This window comes from Genypterus blacodes, unplaced genomic scaffold, assembly GCF_046128005.1.
Source record: "Genypterus blacodes isolate CSIRO-AG114 ecotype Tasmania unplaced genomic scaffold, CSIRO-AGI_Gbla_v1 ptg000480l_1, whole genome shotgun sequence".
Taxonomy (NCBI): Eukaryota; Metazoa; Chordata; class Actinopteri; order Ophidiiformes; family Ophidiidae; genus Genypterus; species Genypterus blacodes.
In genome coordinates, this window is record NW_027467241.1 from 55,466 (window position 1) to 73,472 (window position 18,007).

The following is an 18,007-nucleotide window of genomic DNA, read 5'->3' on the forward strand; positions in this document are numbered from 1 at the left end:
TCTCAAAATAAGGCTGGCAAGTATTCAGACTGCAGTGATGTTTGTGACAGTACATTCACACGTCTTTAACTAGTGAACCATTAAGTCTGTAACTGTGTGTGTCTGTGTGTTTGTATGTGTCAGGGAGAGACAGAAGAAGATAATATGGGATCATGTATTTTCATATGCAAGCCATGTATTTAAATGAGAGTGTCACAGCATGTTAATGTGTCTGTGTTTACTCAACTATAAGTTTCAGACATGCTCACTGAATTATTCAGTTTTTTGTCTTGTTGCCATGGCTGTTACTGCAATGGTTGCTTGAGCCAATGTAAAACACACACACAAAATATGAGCACATTGACAGATGTGAACGCCCCCATACACACTCCAAAAGAGGGAAGAGAAGCAGATTATGAATTCTATCTCTCCACCTCCCCCTTCACTTCACACTTCTATTATTATTAAACTCTTGTGATCCACTCCAGCCTAAGTGTGTGGTTCCCTGCTGGTTGATCACAATGGGCGAGCTGTGAAGGAATTGTGACTGGTTTTCCTGAACACCTTCTTGGGGTTTTTATCTCAGTTAGTGCCTCAAGATAAGCTGCTTACAAATTCCAAAACTAGTCCTGAACTCCCAAAGCCAGCTGCTGAAGTGGTTCCCCCCACAGACACCGACAACAACACACACAGAATACCTTTGAATACATTTCAACCTACCACTGAATTACTGTTATGCCCTCTACATGAAACTTAACCTTTATACATACGGCTTCTATCTTCACACCTTCTGAAGTTTAGATGAAAAGTAAATGACATTAACACGTGTTTCCTTTAGGCATTAATCCTATGGGCAAACTTTGAATGTGTATAAACATTGTGTGTAACAACAAAGAGCTGCCTAATGCACCGTGACCTGTTGGGTCTATGTGTAATGGATTGGTCTTGGACACACAATGGTACACACAATAGCAAATAAAAGGCTATTTACATGTCAAACTCTAAAGTCAAACTTTGTTAAAGGTTTGTATACTGACTAAGTCACTCTGGATAATGGGTGACAGGTTGGTTGATACTCTCAGAGGCCTAAATAACTAAATATGTCATACAAATGTTGATGCTTGTGGTTTGGTAGCTTCATATGATATGATGCTACTGAGTATTAGAACCAGTGTTGCAAAGAATAAAAAATAAAGTGATTTTGAGAATAAAAAATACATAATAATACGAGAATTAAGTCAAAATGTTGATGTGTATATTGTGACTTTATAAGCAAACCAGAGCCACTAATACTACTGATTTTGTTTTGTGGTGTGTGTGTGTCTGTGTCTCTGTGTGTGTGTGTGTGTGTGTGTGTGTGTGTCTGTGTGTTGCCATCCAGTTGTCATTGACATTCATGTAAAGTTGTTGTCAGAATCAAACTGAGTGGTTTAAAAAAAAAATGGAGGAAAAATGTTCGGGAATTGGGAAACATTAGCATGAATCTATTTTTTTGTGTATAGCGAGCGCGCGACGTCGGATCCGAACGCACGCGCACGCAAGAGAGAGTGAGCGAGCGAGGGAGAGAGAGGGAGAGAGAGAGAGTGAGCGAAGGAGAGAGAGAGATTGATTTCTCTTTGTACTGAATGAAGAGTTGAAGCCGGTTGTGTCTTTGTAAGCAGAGTTTGCATGCTGCTGTAAATAGCTCCATAAGCCTTCACGCTTTACGTTCCTCCGTGTCCTTCAGCCCTTTATGTTTGGTGGAAACGACCGGCGGCCACTGCCAATGTTCCTTTGAGCGAATTGGACAACAAAAGCATCAGGTCGAACAGAAAGGTCCTCGGGGGATTTGAAGTCACATTGAGTAGGGATTTTTTTTCTTCTTCCTCTTCCAAGACCTCCACGTCCACGCGACTGTCCGCCTCCGTCCGTCGCCCCCCTTTAACTGCTCCACACCACCGGAGGGGTGGGTTTCAAACCAAACCGACCCACCATGGCTGCTGTAACGAGCCCGGAGACGAGCCCCCAACCCCGGGTATATTTCCAGACGCCGGCCGGCACCACGGAGGAACCGGAGACTCCCGTTCGGAAACAGGGACGCGTTACCGTCAAATACGACCGCAAGGAGCTGAGGAAGAGACTGAACCTGGAGGAGTGGATCATCGACCAGCTAACGGACCTCTACGACTGTGAGGTAAAAAAAAAAAAAAAGATCCTAACAAAAACCGGCCTCCAAACTGATCGAAGCGATTGATTAGGCGTGCCTGTTAAGTAATAGGGCTGTACGGTATAGATCCGCTATGTCAAGTCCGGCAGCTCCAGGGTTCGTCTGCTTGTAGTGTGCAAATGTAAAGTGTTGGTAAAGAAACGGGGCTCTTTGTTGGTGCTTTTGGCCTAGCAGCGCTGTGTTCTGCCTCATAACTGGGCCACATGCAGGAAGAGGCTGGAGCTCGTGAAGGCAGATTATAAGGAAAGTGTGTGTGTGTGGACGTCACCAGAAAATATTCATACTGATTTATGATCGCGCTAAAGCATTGTGGTTGAACTCCAGCAGGTATAATGTGCTGCCTGCCTGCCTGCCTGCCTGCCTGCCTGCCTGTCTGTCTGTGTGCAGATTGATCGCCTAATCATAAAAATGACTGAATGGATTCTTTTTCTCGCTTCTGATTGGCTGAAACTGTTGTAAAAGTGCACCTGCGATCGAAGAGCAATTCATTTAATCCAGTATCAATGCACAGACTGGCACTACTTTCCTGCCACTGAGAAACTCTTAAATGAGATAACCAGACAACTAATTAAATTATGTTGCTAATGATGGTTGATGAAAACTAAGTATTGATGCTCTTTACTATTATTTTGGTCGAGCTGACTGAGCTGAGAATAACAAACCTAATAACTGAATCCCTCCTTGTATCGTAATTGTAATTTCCTGGATGATTGACGGCAACAGGGTCCAGGAAGAGATAACTTAGGTGACACTAGAAGAAATGTGTGTGTGAGGGGCCCAGTGATGCAGTTTGTCCGCGAGCCTTGTCCCTGGACCAGCACCAGCCATGTCCCTGGTCCCTGGACCAGCACCAGCCTTGTTCCTGGTCCCTGCACTAGCCCACATCAAACCCTGGGTCATGGTGACACATGGAGAACACTATTATCATGCAACCTTGTAGCTGCGGTGTTGTGAGTGGCAGTAGTCAGTAGTTAGTAAGTAAGCCAGGAAGCTCCTGGTGACTCCTGAGCTGGATTTGACCCACATTCTATTCCTAGCATTAGGAATACACCACTTCACGTTTTGAGAATACCTGGTAGGATAGACTGGTTTGTTGGAAGCTTACTCCCACACACAACACACACCAGGCCAGGCTGGGCCACAGGGAAGGATTCTGCCATCACTTGACCTGTACCTTTAAAGAGTTAGATTGTGTTTGGACTGGAGTAAAAATAAGGCATTAGTTTGACATAAGATAATGTTTTACTAAGCATTTTACTTAACCCCTTTCTTGCATAACTTACCCCTACTCTGCAGCCACAACTGCTACACACACACAAACACACACTATCAAGGACAGTCTGTGTATCGGTCTGGGTCAAAGATCACTATCAACTCCAAATGAACAAGGGTGTATATTGTGTCTCATCAGTAAAGCTTGTACATGTAGTGAAGAAGCGTTTCCTCCTTCCAGAGGAGATTATCCAGCAGAAGTGTTTGTTCAATAAGAGTTAGAGACTCAAGTATTGCCTTGACAGGTAGCACGCATGGAGCAGAAGGTCCTGGTATTGTGAAGTGGATATCTTGGCACATCATTTATCCACCCTGGCTTTTGTTCAGAACCCGATCCAGATTTCAGTAACACTCCTCCTGTTTCTTCTCCGAAAGCAAAGTCCCCCTCCGTCCCTGCCAGCAGCCCAGAGGTGACTGCTGTGGGTCAGTGGTGTATATGAGCCGTGGCCGAAGTAGGAATGTGAGGGTGGTGGACAACAGGATTTGTGTGGAACTATTAGTGGTCTGTTCATCACATCTTTGCACAAACATCTCTCGCCACCTGGGTCGTTAAGCCACATTTAGACTTTCGGAACATGACTGCTTCTTTAGGAGTGCAGTGGTTTTAAGTGTTGAGTCATCCAGACTGCCATTAACAACAAAGACTCTAGCAAACTAATGGTGTAGCTTCCTCCCCATTTACAATCATCAATCTAAACCCACTGACAATCTGTAGCTGATGGTAATTGGTGTAAATGCACTGGGAGGAGAACTGATCCGGTTCTCATCAGGTGGGTTCAAAGACCAAATTGCATCCATTACTGAATTTGTCAACTTTTTCATTTGAAGGTCCTTAGTCCCATCAAGAGAAACCATGGGAATATGGATAATAACACAGTCCAAAGAACACAACATGGGTCAAATAACAGCAGAGGGGATTGAAGACGACAAGAGAGGATTTGGAAATCAATAATCTTTTGATTGTCTCCCAATAATGGATTTATATTTACTGTGTCTCATGATCACATCAGACCACGCTCTTGTGAGAGAGAACGTTCCCTCCATAGTTGGCTACACGTCTTTAATAAAGAGCTGATTTGGAGGCTTCCGTCCTCTGTACTTACCCCCTTTCACATTGTCCTGATTCACTCTCTGCCGGGACTGTCAGACAACAAAGAGATTAATTTACAGCGAGTTCACTGATGGAGATTCATGGGGCAAATGTGGAGCACTTGCGTCTAAACCTTGTAACTGGAGAGGCAGAGATGTTAGACAGCAGAGTGGACATTGGGACAGCCTGTTCACTGACTAAAGACGTAGGTCCGGGATTTTGTTCCTGCTTTCTTTCACCTCCTTCATTCCCCCTCATGCGACCGTACTTCTGTCTCTTGTGGCGTCTGCTGCTGTTTTGCTCTACCTTAAATAGAGGATGTCATATTGTTTCAGCCATGTTCTGCCTTTCTCTGGTGCGATTCTGTGTATGACTGTCATTAATGCAGCCATGAGGAGTTTGAACAGGAAATTCATCAAACCTATTTTGGCTGATACCTCTAAACGCACCACATGTGGCCAGCCAGTCATGTTTGGAGCCGGCATGTCAGATATTCATTCAACCACTTTGTCTCAGCCAATCAGTCAGAGTTGCTATGGGTAGTAGTGAGGAGCTGAGCCTTTGTGTGGTTCCATGGCAACAAGGCTTGTTAACTGTTTATATGTCATTTTCCAGCCTCAACCTCAATGAAAAGTTAGATTTGATGAAGAGGGGGAGAGAGATCAGCACAAGAGCTGTGTGATGAAGCAGCTCGTCTGATCCACTGTGAAACCAGAACCAATGAACTGGTCAGTCAGTCATTATTAAGGTGCGAGATCACAACAATTTCAAAAGATCTTAATGATCCTTATGTTGCTATTACACATACAAGGCTGGAAAGTACGGGTTGTAACTTATCAAGTCCTTAACCCGGATAAAATGATCAAATTCCACACTTGCCTCAGTTTAATTTCCAAGGCAACTGTGATGTTAAATGTTGTAAACAAAGAGACGCAGGTCCGTGTACCGTAGCTAGACTGCTAAGAGTGGAACCAGTGGGCGGCCCGTTCCTCAAACCCTTACGGTCCTACGTGGCCCACACACACACACACACACACACACACACACACACACACACACACACACACACACACACACACACACACACACACACACACACAAGGGGGGGGGGGGTGGTTTGGTGAGCTGGAATGCTGTAAATGGGGGGGAAGAGAGGGAAAAGAAAACTAGAAGCATGGCAGAAAGAGCAGGAAAAGGGAGGGACATCAAAGTGGGAGGCAGTGTTTTTGTACTACGTGTCCACCGCCTCTGCCTGTGACGTCCTGTACACTTACACTTACAATGGCTGACAACAGCTCAGGTCTGAATAAAAGAGGAAAATGTGTCCTTTCAGTTTGCAGACACTTTGAGGTTTCGATGGCTTCCTTCCGTACATGAGTTGACTGATCTAGACTGCATTTATGCTGAGTCACCAAATAGAGCACTGAGTTAATTTGTGGCTTAATGGAATACTTTAGTTTAGAGTTTTGTCAATGTTTGGTAATGTTTCCATGAATCCGACACGGGAGTCATCATGGGAGTTTTCCACATTGCCCCACAGCATGAAGAAGCTCCGGGACTGAGACTGAGATGATTAAGCAGACAAGAATGTACACACAAGCGTCACTTCCTCTTTCGACTTGTGTGTTCTCCATCTCCAAAAGGCACCGTTTGCAGATGATGCCTGTCACATCAGTTCCACTTAGTATCACCACAGCCAGGTGGAGGTGACAGACACACAACCTGAACAAATGGGGTTTGAATAATGCCGCTTGTGTGCGAGTGCAAAACAGACACAGTGAGAGAAGTGTGTTTGTGACAGGAAGCCTCACTGTGGGAGCAGCTGGACTTTCCTAGCTGTGCTGGTCATGGATTAAGTCGGCCTCCTCTACAGCCGTCACACTTAAAGACGTCACATGCACATCGTTTGCTTCAATCTTCCACTCAAAGGTCTGAATACCAATCAGTATTAGTTCTGTTGCATTCCGTGTGCATAAAAGGCTGAAGGAGGACGACTACAAAGGCTGGTTGTTACACGGCAGGAGTGAAAGACTCCACTGTCTTTGGAAACACACACACACACACACACACACACACACACGGTGTAATGTGTTTGTATGTGAGTCGGCACTCCTCTCCTGTTGGACCAGGAGTGAGTCAGCGTATAGGTTGACCCACTGACTGGCCTGTGGTGTCCGAGTGTTACTGATGGTGAATGGGTGAGTCGGCAGGGAGGAAGACTGCGAAGAGTATGACTGAGAGTGAGGCAGACGGAGTGTGTTTGTGTCGGTGAGGAAGAAAGACAGGGAGGGAGGGAAGAGGGCCAAGTGAAAGACGACATGAAGGAGAGGTGGATGGAGAGAGAGAGAGGATCAGGGCGCTGAGTCACGGCTACACACACACACACACACGCTGCTACAGGAAGCAGAGACAAATGAACAATACTAACACACAACTTTCTCCTCATACTTCACCTTGTGCACACACTTGTTGATATGTCTCTCACACACACTGACACCGACCCTCTCCTCCATGTAAACGCTGGCTGTGGTGTTTAAGGGTGAGCATCCCTTTCGCCCCAGGGTGTCAAAGCAGGAAGGGCCCTTGATGAGAAGATGGATATGAGATGGTGCTGATTGTTGCTTCAACCACGTTTCAACAATTATGGCAGCAAAATGGCAGCCAGTGTCCTAACATTGCTCAGTTGGAAGTGTAGATGAGAAAAGACAGGATGCGTTGCTGGGACGGAAACATTTTGGTTCTGGACTCTACGCACATGTGACGCCACCTGCTCAGTCTGAACACTGAGGCTGAGTGAGAGAACACAGATCCAGACTGGAGCACACAGAGTCCCAGGGATCCAGACATCATTTCAGTCCTCAGGTTGGATCACAGGGGACACACTGGCTCATGCAGGGGGGGTTAGGGGGTTCGGCTACGTTGCTTTGTTCACTACTCAACCTTTTCATTAGAATAAACAGATATTAAGGGGTTAAATTATCCCACAGCAGAACTCTAAACCTTTTCCTGACATAGCTGAGTTTCACATTACAGTTCTCTTATTAGTGTGAACAGGGAAATGAGGTATGAACTGATTAGATGGCACAAAGTGTTCTGAGTGTTGGAGAGGTCGGGAGTTACGCCGATGATTGACCTGCATGAGGAAAGTATGCTAATCCCTCTGGAAGTGGATTATGGATTATGTCTCCATGTTGGCAGAATGATTTAACCTGGAAATGCTGAGTGGAGTAAAGTGGATAAAGAAAAAATGGAAAGAATTGTCAGAACTGCAAAGTAAATAAGTGAGTGAGTAAAGGGAACGATGCAAAGTGAACAAGGGTGAGTGTTCAAGCTTTTAGGAGCCCAAGGTGTGTGTGTGTGTGTGTGTGTGTGTGTGTGTGTGTGTGTGTGTGTGTGTGTGTGTGTGTGTGTGTGTGTGTGTGTGTGTGTGTGTGTGTGTGTGTGTGTGTGTGTGTGTGTGTGTGTGTGTGTGTGTGTGTGTGTGTGTGTGTGTGTGTGTGTGTGTGTGTGTGTGTGTGTCACCCTGCTTATCTGCTGTCGTGATAATTCGGAATTTACACAAGAAGAAGAAATCAATTTGTTAGAGGCCTGCAGGCTACTTTTCCTGTTCTTTACACACACACACACACACACACACTCAGTAGTTTATATTCATTCCTGAAGTAGTGTAATAGCAGTGCAGTCTAATCTGCCCTGTGTGTGCTGCAGCAGGAGAGATGAGAGTGCAGCATCAGGATCAAACCGGCACATGCATTTGGATCCCATATTTAAGATGGATGGATGTAGGATCTGATAATGAGAGTGGGCTAAGAAAGAGATTGATATGCTTTGTAAGACAGAAAGTGGGGGGGGAAGGGGAAGCTTGGGTTCCATCCAAGTGTTTCATGCAAATCATCATGCGCTGACTCAGAGAAACTGCATGGCAAATGCCTGAGAATCAGCTGAGTGTGTGTAGAATATTGAGTATTTAATCTCTTATAGAGTGACCCTTCAGATAAAGGCAAAGGATTTTCCAATTCCACTTCAATTGAACCTCCAAAGGTTTGTGTTCCCTGTAATGTTGTCCTGTTTTTGTGTGGCTTGTAAGTTTCCTGTCAGTGAGGCTACAGTTTTGTGTAGGTGTGTGTGTGTGTGCCCACCTTTGTTTGTTACACAGTCGCTGTGTTAATTGTAACAAAGCTGCTATTGCTGAGGACAGAAATGTAAACGGCATCATTCCCTGTGTTCTTCAGGTCTGAGCTGCCAGGAACAAGTTTGGAAAGCTTCAGAAACTGGAATGGAGTGGAGCAGGAATTCATATTAATACTGCTGTCACCATTTTCTTTGTGTGGCACATCAGGGGAGCTCGGTTCAGTTCAGGCTGCACAGCACAGAGCGGTTGCCAGTACAAGTCTTCCCGGGGCTGGTGTGTGACCCCGAGGGACCGGCGGGTTGTCTCCCCAGAGAGAGAGAGACTGCAGCACACACACACACACACACACACACACACACACACACACACACACACACACACACACACACACACACACACACACACACACACACACACACACACACACACACACACACACACACACACACACACACACACACACACACACACACACACACACACACACACACACACACACACACACACACACACACACACACACACACACACACACACACACACAAACACACACACACACACGTCCAGTCAACACAGACTACTGACTGGTTGAGACAGGCCAAACAAGCCGATGTGTTCATCGTTCAGCCATGGAGTCTGAAGCTGCAACCACAGGCTTGCAGCTTTGGGAGACCTGAGGTTAGGTGACAATCCACGTTTGAGCTCTGAATAGATTTTGTGCGTGTGTGTGCGCATGGAAAGTGAGCATTAAACTTGACCTTGTGGCGTTGTGTTGAGACCCACAGCTGCTGTTTGTCGTCGTGGCAGCAACATTACTGTGACATTTCTTGTTTGTCTTCATCTTAAGACACAGATTCTATTTCTACAGCATAAGCATACTCACTGTACACACACACACACAAAGACTATATGACTCATCTAACCCTATATACAGCATGTACACACACACACACACACACATATATAACTGCCACCAAATTACAGGACAGAACTTCCCAAAGCTGTGTGTTCTCCTCCTAGTTATAGCTCTGAATGTTCCCTGGCGTGGTCTGGAAGGTCTGGGCTGTGTGTTTGGAGCCTGTTTGGTTTGGCTTTCTTCACACACACACACACACACACACACACACACACACACACACACACACACACACACACACACACACACACACACACACACACACACACACACACACACACACTGGGCCGAGCCACTAGACTCCAGACTCCGGTGCTTGTCTTCACTTCTGGTGACGGAGCACAAGATAAGATGAAGGCTAAGAGGCGGCAGAGTAAGAACAGGAGTGTGTGAGGTGTTCCAGTGCTTTGCTTTGCGCTGAGGCTTCTGTACTTCAACATCAACAAACACATCTGTGAGGTCAGAGGGAGACGTGTGTGAGTGTTCTTCTAATGTGTTCTTTAATAAACACGTTGAGTTTGGCTGTGATGTATTGACAGATTTGGCATTAAGCAGAGGTTAAGATTTATAAAAGCTCAGGCTAAGTGAGCTTCCACCGAGCCTCATCTCTCCTCTGTATAACCAGGCTGTAACCAGGCTGTAACCAGGCTGTAACCGGGCTGTCTGCTGCCTCTCTGTCTGCTTCTTATACAATTCAAAACAGGACATAACGGTCCCCCTGGGAGGAAGTGCATCCAATCGATAAGACATGCTGTCGAGATTAAGATCAACAACACACACGCATGGACACACACTCACACACACACAAAGTGAAAGGTGCACAGTAACATGTAGATGCTCTCCACACTGGATGAAGTACAGTGCATTGTATGGATTATGGATGGTTGTGGTTCACAGGTCACTCTGTGTGTGAGGATGCATTTTCATTACACCAAGCAGCCACCACTTAGATTAATTACAAACGCACGCACGCACGCACGCACGCACGCACGCACGCACGCACGCACGCACGCACGCACGCACGCACGCACGCGCGCACGCACACACACACACACACACAGTTTCCCTAATGTCATTGTGTTAACGCCGCCAACTTAGTCTTTCTGTTAACTGACAAAACACACACACACACACACACACACACACACACATTCTCTCACCCACTCTCTCAGCCACTTCCCATGGATATGGTTCCGCCTCCCCTCCCCCTCCATCTCCCAAGGTCACGTGCCTCAGACAGGAAGTAGCAGAATGCTGTGGAGAGTGAGACTCTGCTGGTGAGCAACAACAGAGTCCTGATAAGCTGTGGAGTGAGTGACAGAGGACATCTCTCTCTCTCTCTCTCTCTCTCTCTCTCTCTCTCTCTCTCTCTGTCTCGGTCTCTCTCTGTGTCTGTCTCTCTCTCTCTCTGTTTCTGTCTCTCTGTCTCTGTCTCTCTCTGTGTCTGTTTCTCTCTCTCTCTCTCTCTCTCTCTCTCTCTCTCTCTCTCTCTCTCTCTCTCTCTCTCTCTCTCTCTCTCTCTCTCTCTCTCTCTCTCTCTCTCTCTCTCTCTCTCTCTCTCTCTCTCTCTCTCTCTCTCTCTCTCTCTCTCTCTCTCTCTCAGTTCATTGATTCTAACTGAAACCACTTGGAACTAAGATCTCAACACCCACTTTTGTTCAGATAAAGTGTGTGTGTGTGCGTGCGTGTGTGTGTGTGTAAAATGATGTCACCTACGCGTGCTTGTGTGTTTGTGTGTGTATTCAGAGTAGAAAGTCATTGTTTGTGTTCCCACATTTTTCTTTTGTCCCTGTGCCAAGTCATCCAGGCCGAGGGAGTCTCACACACAAACACACACAGACACAACAAACATTCCTTAAACTGTTGTTTTGGTCCTTATTGATCCATTAGGTATCAGTCCCAACACACACACTTACACTTCCTACTTTTCCTACCCTTTCCTTTTCCTCCTTCCTTCATCCTTTGTGCTCTCACCCTCACTTCCCTTTGTCTCCTGCTTCCTCCCTCCTCCTCCTCCTCCTCCTCAGTACATCCTATGTAGACACAACATGTCTCTCCTCTCTAACACAACGGGCTAATCTGTCCTCCACTTCCCTCTGGGGCTCTGTCACTCCTTACTCCAGTTGTTTACATCTTTCTTTGTTCTGCCTTCTCTCTTTGTGACCCTGTTTCTTACCATAACACACACACACACACACACACACACACGCACACACACAGCCGAGGCAGATCCCATCTCAGGTATCGTGTGTGTGTGTGATCCTTGGAGGTGGCCTCTGTGGCCTACATACAGAGCAGAGCTCATCCATGAAGCTGTGCTCCGCCCTCAGCCTTCGTCTCCTCTTCATTACGACCCAACACAAACACACGACCCGTTTGTTAGCAGTGTGTTCAGACCCGCTGCCCAATGCGGCTGGTAAACTTCAGAAGTCATGCGTCCCTCTGGCTGAAGAGTGTGTGTACCAGAGTGTGTGTACCAGGCCTCCTCCTGGTGGAGGCTGGGAGTGAGACGTTCACCTGACACCATGTCTCAGACTGAAACATGTCAGATCTGAGGCTTTTACAGTGGCAGTAAATGTTGTCACAGGGGGGCGCTGACCTACTTGTGTGTGTGTGTGTGTGTGTGTGTGTGTGTGTGCGTGTGTGTGTGTGTGCGTGTGTGTGTGTGTGTGTGTGTGTGTGTGAGAGAGAGAGAAGTACAGCCATGGTCTGACACACACGATCACACGCATACACAACAAACAAACCGGCCAGCGCTCTCATTCTGTCTCATCTCATTCATCAGAGTGTGTTTGTCTCCATCAGAGTTACAGAGAGTTTAGAGACGACTCTGGAGAAAAAGGCCAGCAGGTCGATTCCTCTGAGGGCCTGTGTGGCGTTTCAGGTCGACATCGCCTCTCTGTCTGTCTGTCTGTCTGTCTGTCTCTCTCTCTCCGTCTCTCTTCTCTTGTTGTCTTTTCTTTTGTTGACCTATATGATTGAGCCGTAGCAACAGTCTGTCAGGTTGTTGCTAAGGTCTTGAGCACATGTTCCAGCACACGGAGCACACATGTTGTGCACATCAGTCTTTGTGTCTGGATGCAGAAGAGACCCTCTCTGCGTGTGTGTGTGTGTGTGTGTGTGTGTGTGTGTGTGTGTGTGTGTGTGTGTGTGTGTGTGTGTGTGTGTGTGTGTGTGTGTGTGTGTGTGTGTGTGTGTGTGTGTGTGTGTGTGTGTGTGTGTGTGTGGCAGGTGCAGAGACAGCTGGTGTGGGCGACTCAAAGCGAGGGGGAGGACGTGAGAGAGGGAGAGATTCCTGGAGAATGACATGAATATAGGGTAGCAACTGAGCCACAAAAGAGGGGAAGCGAGTGTGTGGGTGTGTGTGTGCTGCTGTAGTGTGTGGGGAACACTTTTATTTCACACAGAGAGAGATCGAAACACAACATGTGTGTCACACAGATATCAAATGTTAATATAAGTGTGAATACAAAATGAAACGCATTTTTGAAGCATCATTGTGGTCGTAACTTCCTCATAGAGAAACATGTGGCCTGGTACACACACACACACACACACACACACACACACCTGTCCTTTTCTGTCAGAGGCCTTTGTGCTGTTTGTTCCTTTATTACAGAGCAGCGCCCCCTGGTGTAACACTTTCACACTGTTGCTGGTGTTACTGGTTGTAAAATTTCAAGACACAATGACGGATGGTTTTCGTGTGTGTGTGTGTTTTACAGGAGGAAGCCATTCCAGAGCTGGAGATAGACGTGGATGAACTGCTGGACATGCCGAGCGATGTTGAACGAGCAGCCAGGGTCAAAGTAGGATGCAAACTTGTTACACACACACACATGCGCGCACACTTGCTTTACAGCATGCAGGGGACACACACATGCAGGGGACACACACAGACAGGGGACACACACATGCAAGCAATAGAAACCCAAGGCAGACTAATGACTGGATACTTCAACACAAAAGAACAGAGCTCTCATGGCTTTTAGGGCAGGATGGGGGTGTGTGAGTGTGTGTGAGTGTGTGTGAGTGTGAGTGTGAGTGTGTGTGGTTGCTGGCTGGGGCTTCTCTTTTCCTTCTCTGTTTTCCCCTCCTGACATTGTGACTGAATGCTATGTGTTGTAAAACAGTGTGTGTTGTTGTGTTGCAGGAATTGCTGGTTGAATGCTTTAAACCCACTGAGGTAAAAACACACACACACACACACACACACACACACACACACACCACACACACACTGCTGTCTCTCTCCTGTAAACGCTGCATCTATGAAGCGGCGGCTGACTTTGTCCCCCTCTTTCCCCTGCAGGTCTTTGTCTCAGAGCTGCTGGATAAGATCAGAGGGATGCAGAAGCTCTCCACGCCTCAGAAGAAATGATGGCTCCCTCTTCCTCTTCCTCTTCCTCTCCCTCCCTCCCTCCCTCCGTCTTTCACCCTCATCCCGTCTTCCTGCACCCCCTTCCCCCCTCTTCTCCCCCAGCTTTTCCTTTCCTGTCCATCAGCTGTGTCTTCACCTCTTTGTCTGTGGGATGGAGAGATTCCTCAGTGAACTTTGTCTCCTCTCTCCTCCGCCCCATCTCCTCTCCTTTCCTTTCCTTCACGTCTCCCCCCCTCCTCTCCACTTGTTGCCTGGACTGAGCCCCATGTATCGCCTGTAGTGTTTTGTTGTGTGTGACCCCCTTTTTAAAAAGAACTTGTGATTTCTGGGGTCAGCAAATGGATCGACGATGTTTCAGATCTGATGTTGTTAAGTCAGAGTCTTAGAATTGCATGGTTATCAGCTGATATCAGCCCGGAGCAGACGCTCTGTTCCCTCCTCCCCCTCCTCCAGGAGATGGAAGATAAACACACCTGGGCGAGGAAGAGCGAGTTGCGAGGGCGACGGAGCTCAGCGGAAGCAGCCAATTAGAGCTTAGCAGAGCGTACGCCGCAACCAATGAGATCGTTCTGTTCCCGTCCTGTTATTTGTACACGGGGGTCAGATAGCGATCACGTTTAAACTGCAGGGGTTAATTCCTAGGACCTGGGCCCGGGGGGTCTTCAGGGACTCGCAGGTCTTTGCGGGTCGCTGGAGTCTTCTTCTGCTCCCTCTCCCCCGTACAGTGGATCATTTAAAGACTTTTTATAAGATTTGAAAATCTGCACTGTCATTCTGGGAAGGAAATCTGAACCTCTGACCACTGAGAAGAATGTATGACATGTCTTTAGGACTGCAGAAGTGTCTCCAGAGCTCAATTTGGACTCCCGGAGCGGTGGTTGAACCTAAAAAGAAGTCACTGGTTGGCTGTGGTGGTCCTTAGCCTCCTACTAATGGTAGAATAAAGCTCTAAATCTGAGTAGAAGTCCTGTAGCTTCTGTTAGCTCCATGTGCTTGCATTAAAGTCTTGCGGGGGAAAAATGGAGGTAAATATTTTTTCTTCCCTCAGATGCATAGTGCAGTCTGTCCAGCCTGCACACACGGTGCATAGAGTACATGTGTTCGTCTGTGTGTCGCTGGATGCTACGTGTGTAAGTTGCTACATAACGTATGACAGCGTTTCTCATAGGAGTGTGTTTTTGGGCCTGTATATTCTGCTGTTCTGTACAACAACATAGAGTTTTCTAGTGTAGGACTGGTTCCTGTTTTGTTTTATTCTGGATGCATTTTGTCACACACTCTCTCTCTTACACATACACATACACACACACACACACACACACACACACACACACACACACACACACACACACACACACACACACACTGACTGACCGACAGGGGGACCCGGAACAAAGCTGCCTTGTTTTTCTATCATTCCCTCTCTCTCCTTTTCGCTGTCTCAACTTTTCCTGAGACGCAGTTTTACGCCACCGTCTCTTGTTTGGCCAAAGGCAGAGCGGAAACTCTCAACCTGCATGAAACCTGTCTGCCGCCGCCGCGCCACAATGGTGACCAATGAGAGCACAGCATGGGAGGGATGGAGGAGGAAGGGGAGGACACACACACACACAGACACACACACACACACACAGGCCACTCTTGGGCTGGAGGCAACGGAAACGCATTTGCAAACACAGCTGCCTCTTGCACAGATGTGCACACTGGCACCACCACACACACACACACTCTTTATTCATCTGTCTCTCTCCCTCTCTCTCTCCCTCTCTCTCAGTCTCTCACACACACAGAAAGGCAGACAGGTCCTTGGCTCTCACTGGACCTCTCAGCGTTTCCCCACTGCAGCTGCCAATCATCTCTTAAGAATAAGCCATCTGTTCCTGGTCCTGGGCCAATCGGATCAGAGAGCGAGGCCAATCAGCCAATAGAAAAAGCAGCAGGATTTTTGCTGTGATTCTTGGTGCCCAATCACTAAAACAGGCGACAGCAGACCTCCATTCTGAAACGATGTGGATCTCCAATCTTCTCCAGCACCAAAATACATTCACACACTTGCTTCTATCTTGCTTATTCTGCCATTTATCTCTGGCATCTTCTTCCTCCTCCCCCCCTCCCCGCCCCCCTCCTCTATCCTTTACTTTCTTTTTTTAAACAGATGTTGCCTTAGGTATTATTTATGTTACAAAACCAAATAAACGGGAGACATTCATTTTGAAAAAGGTAACACAAACTTGTAAACACTTGTGTTGCAGTGCAGAGTCTGGGCTCTTCAGTCTTCAGTCACTCCTTTTGGTCTTTTTGGACAAACAAAAGGAGATTCTGTCATTGTTTTTGTTTTTGTTTTTTAGAAGTGAGTGTTTAATACTTAGGCCTTGATACAGTGATTCTGTTTAGATAAATAATGTTCTTTACATTTACCACTTGAATACTGCTCTGTTTCTTATTGTGATCATGACACTTCTTGATGCCGGGGCCTTGGATTTAACATGTAGTCGAAGAAAAATCCATTCAGGTTGATTTGGTGCAATTGCTTTTGCCTGCCTGGTCTCTTAATCAAATCAGCATTTTTGTTGCCACAGTGACAGGCAAGCTCAACCACAAGCCCAATCTGATGAGTGGATTTTATTTTCTAAATCCAAGTTTGGATGATTCCTTCCTAGACTGTTATTGAGAAGTCTGTTTTTTACTGTTGGGGAAAATTGCAAAAAAAAATCCCAAAAGGAAGTAGTGCTTACTATCATTGAGGTTATAAACAAAGAGCTAAATCATGCTGATTGGAGGAGTTGTGTTTTTTGGACAATGATTAGATCAAACCAACAAACAAATGTAGCAATATCAACAGGTCTTGTTTTGCCCAATTTTGTTACACTTTTATGCAACTTTAATAAAAATATGTCAAAACCAACCTCTGTCTTTGCCGGTGTTTGTGTGCTAAAACTCCTTTCTTTGTTTGGACTTTCTATTAAATGCCGGACAATGAATCGCTATGTAACTTCATTTGCTTGCTCATTCTTTACTTTACGACAGGAGATTTCATAGAGAAGTTGTGGAATATTGAATCGTCTCATTCGTCTCATTGGTTAAATGTCATATTCACTTATGTACGCGGTAGGAAATCCTGGGAAGTTGGAGTGATTTCATTTCCGTTTTGAATCTGGAAATCCAAAGGCAAGAGATTCCAGAAGGGGGCAGCAGTGAGTCACAGACGCGGCTCGTCTGCCAGAATTTTTAAGAAGAAGAAGACTGCGCCGCTGTTGTTGTCGTTTCCGCTGTCATTCCGTTTGTGACATAAACGTTTCCGTCGTCAGCAGCTCCTCCCTTTCCGCTTTGCATTGGATTATGGGATAGATATCACTACGTTTGTAACGATGAGCGACCGGGAGCTGACAGACGAGCTGAAACGAGAAATACCGAAGAAGACACAGAAATCATGTCAGCAGCAGCCACCAGGGCGCTGACTGACAAGATGAAAGTAAACATGAAGAGACGATGACATCATCATTTGAGTCGATGTTTCTCATTCACATCACATGAATGAATGAATGAATGAATGAATGAATGGAATTCTGTGCACATTTGAACTTACTCACCGTCAGTCATGTAAAAGATGAAAACTGTAGTTATGAGATACAGAGACAAATGAGTTTCATGCCTGTGTGGAAATCAAAAAACAATTAATCATGTCCGAAAATACAAACTCTCTATGACATTTTTTGAATTTTGTTTCTGTGTTTGTTGTCTGCATATCGGGAGGAGACTCACTATACAACGAAATATCTTAAGTGTGGCCAGTTGCTAAAGGCTATGATTACTACACAGGTGTTTCTTTGCCTTATTTAATGCCACAGATGGCTAAAGAGTTCAGAGGTGGTGCTGGAATGTCTTGTGGAGTTGTTGTAACAACTAAATGCATGAATGTTACCATTAGCGTATAAACTCACATATTTTAAGTTGGCACAGTAATGCTGCAGGTGAGTGCCCAATGTACTCAACAGACATTTCTGAGATTTTGCTGCCATCATGTGGTCATA

The 18,007-nt window shown here is 46.2% G+C and overlaps 1 protein-coding gene across 1 annotated transcript; it reads left to right on the forward strand.

Moving 5' to 3' along the window:
* The first annotated feature begins 1,535 nt into the window (after positions 1 to 1,535).
* ppp1r14bb (protein phosphatase 1, regulatory (inhibitor) subunit 14Bb) lies at positions 1,536 to 16,881 on the forward strand. The gene is made up of 4 exons (XM_076139905.1): positions 1,536 to 2,152; positions 13,321 to 13,404; positions 13,749 to 13,781; positions 13,908 to 16,881. The coding sequence occupies exons 1-4, from the start codon at positions 1,952 to 1,954 to the stop codon at positions 13,974 to 13,976; spliced, it is 387 nt and encodes a 128-aa protein (XP_075996020.1). The 5' UTR covers positions 1,536 to 1,951; the 3' UTR covers positions 13,977 to 16,881.
* The last annotated feature ends 1,126 nt before the right edge of the window (positions 16,882 to 18,007 follow it).

What these genes read in the sequence shown, in the direction of transcription:
- ppp1r14bb (XM_076139905.1), top strand. Translation starts at nt 1,952, where the DNA reads ATGGCTGCTGTAACGAGCCCGGAGACGAGCCCCCAACCCCGGGTATAT. An exon ending in AACGAGCAGCCAGGGTCAAA is followed by an intron (nt 13,405 to 13,748) that starts GTAGGATGCAAA and finishes GTTGTGTTGCAG; the next exon opens with GAATTGCTGGTTGAATGCTT. An exon ending in AATGCTTTAAACCCACTGAG is followed by an intron (nt 13,782 to 13,907) that starts GTAAAAACACAC and finishes TTTCCCCTGCAG; the next exon opens with GTCTTTGTCTCAGAGCTGCT.